Source organism: Ceratotherium simum, chromosome X (genome assembly GCF_057802395.1).
Source record: "Ceratotherium simum simum isolate JZ-2026a chromosome X, ASM5780239v1, whole genome shotgun sequence".
In the NCBI taxonomy this organism is placed as follows: Eukaryota; Metazoa; Chordata; class Mammalia; order Perissodactyla; family Rhinocerotidae; genus Ceratotherium; species Ceratotherium simum.
The window spans coordinates 21,614,438-21,619,927 of NC_141940.1; the positions used below are offsets into that span (position 1 = coordinate 21,614,438).

Below are 5,490 nucleotides of genomic sequence, written 5' to 3' on the forward strand. Positions count from 1 at the left end.
ATGTTACAAACTATTATGACATCAATAAAAAAATTAAATTAAAAAAATATTCCATTGTTTGGATATATTACATTTTGTTTATCCATTATTCAGTTGATGGACATTTGGCTTGTTTCCACTTTTTGGCTGTTATGAATAATGGTGCTATAAACATTCATGTACAAATTTTTATGTGGATGTAAATTTCCATTTCTTCTGGCTATACATAGAGTGGAATTGCTGGATCATATGATAACTCTATGTTTAACCTATTGAGGAACTGACAGCCTATTTTTCAAAGTGGCTGCATAATTTTACATTCCCACCAGCAGTGGAGGCTTCCAGTTTCTTCACATCCTTGCCAACACTTGTTATTATTTGTCCTCTTGATTTTAGCAACATTTGTTTTTATAAATAGTATTTCTGATATTTTGTAATACATTTAGACATTTTAAAATTTGAAATATATTAAATATTGTTTTACTGATTTTTTTGCTTTATGAATTCTGAACTTAAAAAATAATGATTTTAATACATATTTCAGTATTAAAAAAGGACCTCAAACTATCATTTTTGCAATAAATAATTGCGTTTTCTTGTAAAACCTTACATGACAAGTTATCTTCCGAGCTTAGAACTAGGTAAAGCTTTTTCTCTACTTGTATATTCCTTCTACAAAAAAAAAATATATGAGAGCTTTGTGACTTATTCCTTCTTTGTACTGGCTGCTAGAAAGCTTAAAGTTAGAGTTTTTCTTAGCCACAAATTCTTGCAAAACTAACTTTTATTTTCATCTTTTATAAAGATGAGTGTTGTTTTTATACCTCTACATTTAGTAAAAGCTAACTCACACCCTTCCCTATTTTTAGAGGGAAATAAGGTACAAAGAAGTAAATAAATAAATATTTACTAAGTATCCTTGACCTGCACAGCAGTCCCAAGGCAATAGTTAGGGTAAATATTCCCAACTCTACAAATGATGAAAGTGAGGCAATGAAAAGTGATTTACTCAAAGTCAGAAGCTTAGAAGTGGCAAAACATATGAGAACACAGATCTTAGAGAGTCTTCCATTTGTTTTTTATACTACTGGAAGTATTCCAAAGTAGCTGCTACAGAACTAACACTTAAACGTGATAGAGTCCCCATGATAAAATGTTCAAGTAATATACCATCGCAATGATTGAGATAATTTTAACTGTTCCTCAGTCCAATCCCTACAACGGCTTTCCTCTGTATGAGAGAAACAAACTTGTTTATTCTTCAGTGATGATCTGTGATGATTATATTTATTACTAATATTCAAATGATCAATTTGCTGCTAATGCTAAGATGGTATAAAACATAAAAATATAGTATTTGTTTAATAATATGGGTCATGATAGCTAATATGTGTAGTTAGCTTGATTAAGAACAGGGGAAAATATCTCCAAACAACTCCAATGTAGAGTAATTTATAGGAAGTTACTTTATATTTCACTGCATTACATTTTAAAGTCATATAAAATTATGTGGCTATATAAAATTTATGCATTCTTCCTTAAAGAAATAAAGTGAATATCTATAGAGACAGTTATAGAAATGCATTTGGTATTCATTACCGGTAATACCGAATAGAATTTAGGTTTTAATGCCAGATATAGGGTGAGAACACCATTAGCTAGAAACTATACTTACCACTGGATGATTTCTGGAAATTTGAAGTCCAATAATTTCACTTATTAAGTTGGGCAAATTAATTATATGTATGTTCCAGACCTATGTGACCATTAAGAAAATAGTCTAAATGTGAATGGAAGAGTTCAATAAATTTTTTAAATGCCTTAAAAGAACGCTTATCCTATCCTCATTCTATCTATCTCCACTTCCAGACTTGAGTATGGTGGACACTTGCAAAGTTTGGTCCAAAAAACTAGGCCATCACTATAAATTAGTAAACATTACAAAATGACTTAAATCACCATGTGCTAAGTGGCAGGAACTTGTAGTTGGATGAGTATTGGTTTTCTAGAATGGTAAGAAACCTTAGATGTTGCATAGTTTGTCTCAGTCATTTTACAGGCATGGGAAGTAAAAATCAGGTGAAGGGACTTTCCCAAGATCTCATAAGTTCATGGCAGAGTGGAGACTATAACCAAGCTAATTCCTGATTGAAGGCTGTTTCCACAATACCATGAAATTTCAAGTTCAAGTTTAAAATGAATTTGATTTGCAGTTTTGTTTAAACCTTAGGTTTTCAAAAAATGAACATGATATAGCCTAAAATAGCAAAAAGTTTTGATGAACTCACATTTTTAGCTAACAGCCAACTAGAAACCAAATATAATAGCAAAGTTACTATGAGAGCAGATCATGGATATATTATTAAAAGCAGGTGTAATGAGGACAAATCTCAGGTTTCCTAGGATATTTTTTTTTTTGTGAGGAAGATCAGCCCTGAGCTAACATCCATGCTAATCCTCCTCTTTTTGCTGAGGAAGACCGGCTCTGAGCTAACATCTATTGCCAATCCTCCTCCTTTTTTCCCCCAAAGCCCCAGTAGATAGTTGTATGTCATAGATGCACATCCTTCTAGTTGCTGTATGTGGGACGTGGCCTCAGCATGGCCAGAGAAGCGGTGCGTCGGTGTGTGCCCGGGATCCGAACCCCGGCCGCCAGCAGCAGAGCGCGCGCACTTAACTGCTAAGCCACCAGGCCGGCCCCTCCTAGGATATTTTAAGAATCACAAACACTGCTATTGGATATTTTAGGTCACTAAAATTACTTTCCAAAGTTATTTTTGAGTCTAAACTAAGTTACTAAGAAAATTACTTTCATGCAGACAAAGGAACAAACTTCTGGAAGAGGAGCTAAAGAGGTTTAATAGCTCTTTCTTATCTATTTCATTCCCTGAAAAATGTCTTGAACATTAACTTCACAAGTTGAATATTACAGATGAAAAAAGGGAAGAAATAGAAATCCACTCAGTTCTGGAATCATGGGTTGAGTTTTGGAAGATGGTTTGATCTTGTAATCTTTTTTGCTGGTTCTTTCTTGGCATTTGCTAACTTCTGATTACCTGGATTATGTCTTCCGATTTTCACTAGATTATCTTTCTTTCTATGCAGTTGATCCATCTGTTGCCTTTTAGAAACTTGGTGTGAGCCAGAGACCTGAGACATTTTAGCTAGGTATATACGGCGTTCATCAATGGCCCTGTGGTAAGCCTTTGATTCTTGTTCCAGTCTAAGTGCACAGTCTTTCACTTGATTTTCAAAAATCCTTTTTTCTTTTTCCAGCTGTGTAAGTAATGTAATTAAGGATTCCACTGGCATTCTTTCATAGACACGAATGGAAGATAGTCTATCTGAAGGATTTGCACGGATTTTTTCCAGTTTTTCTTTGAGAGTAATAATTTGCTTTTCTAGATGATCATTCAGTTCAAGTTGTGTCTCATAACGGATTTTCCATTCACTGCCTTCCTTGTCAGTATTGAGTTTGGCTTCCAGTTCTACTATGTTTTGTCTTATTTCAATTATTGAGAGTTCTACTAAGTTTTTCTTATGGATTTCTTCCAATAACTCCAGTTTAAGGCATTCAGTGCTCATACCTTCGAAGTTATCACCTCTTTTGTCTCCCATAGTGTCAGGTCAGAGACCTCCCACGCCCTTCCCCTCAGCACAGCTTAGGGCAAACCTGAAGGGACTCCCAGAAGCTGGGGAGGAGAAATTGTTGTCATGAGCTGTTGCCATGGTGAACTGACTCCTAGAATTCTTGGTTGGCAGTTCTTTTCCCCCAGCACTTTGAATATGTCATAACATTGCCTTCTTGTCTCCATTGTTTCTGATGAGAAGTCAGTTGTTAATCTTACTGTGGCTTCTTTGTATATAACACGTAATTTTCCTCTTGCTGTTTTCAAGTTTTTCTCTTTGGCTTTCAATAGTTTGACTATGATCCTTTAGCTGTGAATATCTTTGAGTTTGACTACTTTAATTTGTTGGGGAAGAGGGAGAATCCCCCTCCGCCCTTTCCCTTAAGGTTCTTATGCCTGGCCAAATAATTAAAAGACAGGTTAGCAGGAGAAAATAATACCAAGTTTAATAACATGTATACATGAGAGAAACCAGGGAAACTAAGTTTCTCAACAAAATGGCAGAGATTCTCATCTTAAATACTATTTTCAGCTAAAGACAAAGGAGGATGTTGGGGGTGGGGGAGGAGACAGGAGGGAGACAGAAATGACAGTAATAAAGAGTATGTATATTTAAGTCCTTTTCTTCCATACTGATAAGAGTTTCCAGAGATAAGTCCATCTCCCCCTCTTCCCAGTACGGAAAGGGAGATACCTTTACAAATGTAAATGTTTGGTAAACAGAACTTTGATAAGAACGGGCTTAGCAAGGACCCTGCCAGTCTGTCCATACCCAGAGTTAAATTCCTTTAGGCAGTTGGTGGGGGAGGTCAAATGTCTGTCAGAGAAAATAATCAAGATAAAGAGACATATTTCAGGGTGGCCAATTTTGATCTCCCACAAATTCATTGAGCTTCTTGAATGTATAGATTAATGTTTGTTTGTTTTTTTTAAATCAAATTTGAGAAGTTTTCACCTATTATTTCTTCAAATACTTGTGTCCCTTTTTTCTCCTCTCTTCTTCTGGAACTCCCGTTATGCATATGTGGTGTTTTTGATGGTGTCTCACAGGCCTTTGAGGTTCTTCAGTTTTCTTCATTCTTTTTACATTCTGTTCTTTAGACTGGATAATCTCTATTGATCTACCTTTAAGTTTATTGATTCTTTTTTTCTATCAGTTCACATCTGCTGTTGAGCTGCTTGAGTGAATTTTTCATTTCAGTTGTTGTACATTTTAACTCCAGAATTTTCATTCATTTCTTTTTTATAATTCGTATCTCTTTTTTAACAATCTCTATGGGATTAGTTGTCATCATACATTCCTTTAATTCTTTAAACATGGTTTCCTTTAGTTCTTTGGACATATTTATAATAGCTTATTTGAAATCTTTATGTACTAAATCTATCATCTAGGCCCTCCCAGAGACAATTTATATAAGCTGTTTTTTTTTTCTCCGTATGGGCTGCACCTTTGTTCTTTTTTTATTATTATTATTTTTGGTTTTGTTTAGTGATTTACTTGGATTAATTAGGTAGTGTCTATTTCCTCTGCAGTGTGTGACAACTGGAATCTCTGATCTGTTTTTTTTTTTTTAATATTGTTCTTATTTTTAAGCCTCGCTACCTAGAGTTCACCCTTGGGTCATTATAGCTTAGTGGTCAGCTAATTATTGGTCAGAGATTTTGCTTAAACACTGAGCCAGTAAGGTTTCCTAGGGAATCTGTGCATGTGTTGGTACACTCATTCTGAGTTCAGGCAGTTTTACAAGTCTTCTCTGGTTTCCACTTTCTGCTTGTACAGGGCCTCAAGGTCAGCCATGAATGAGTAGATAACTGGGGCCATCTCTGGTCTCCCCTGAGCATATGTGCAGCACTGTGTATGCACACAGCCTTCCAGATCCCC

General features: G+C 35.3%; 1 protein-coding gene across 1 annotated transcript; it reads right to left on the minus strand.

The window, feature by feature from the left end:
- Positions 1-2,952: 2,952 nt before the first annotated feature.
- Positions 2,953-3,597, minus strand: CCDC169 (coiled-coil domain containing 169). Its single transcript, XM_087426834.1, has one exon. It carries the CDS (start codon positions 3,595-3,597, stop codon positions 2,953-2,955), a length of 645 nt encoding a protein of 214 aa, XP_087282960.1.
- Between the last annotated feature and the right edge of the window lie 1,893 nt (positions 3,598-5,490).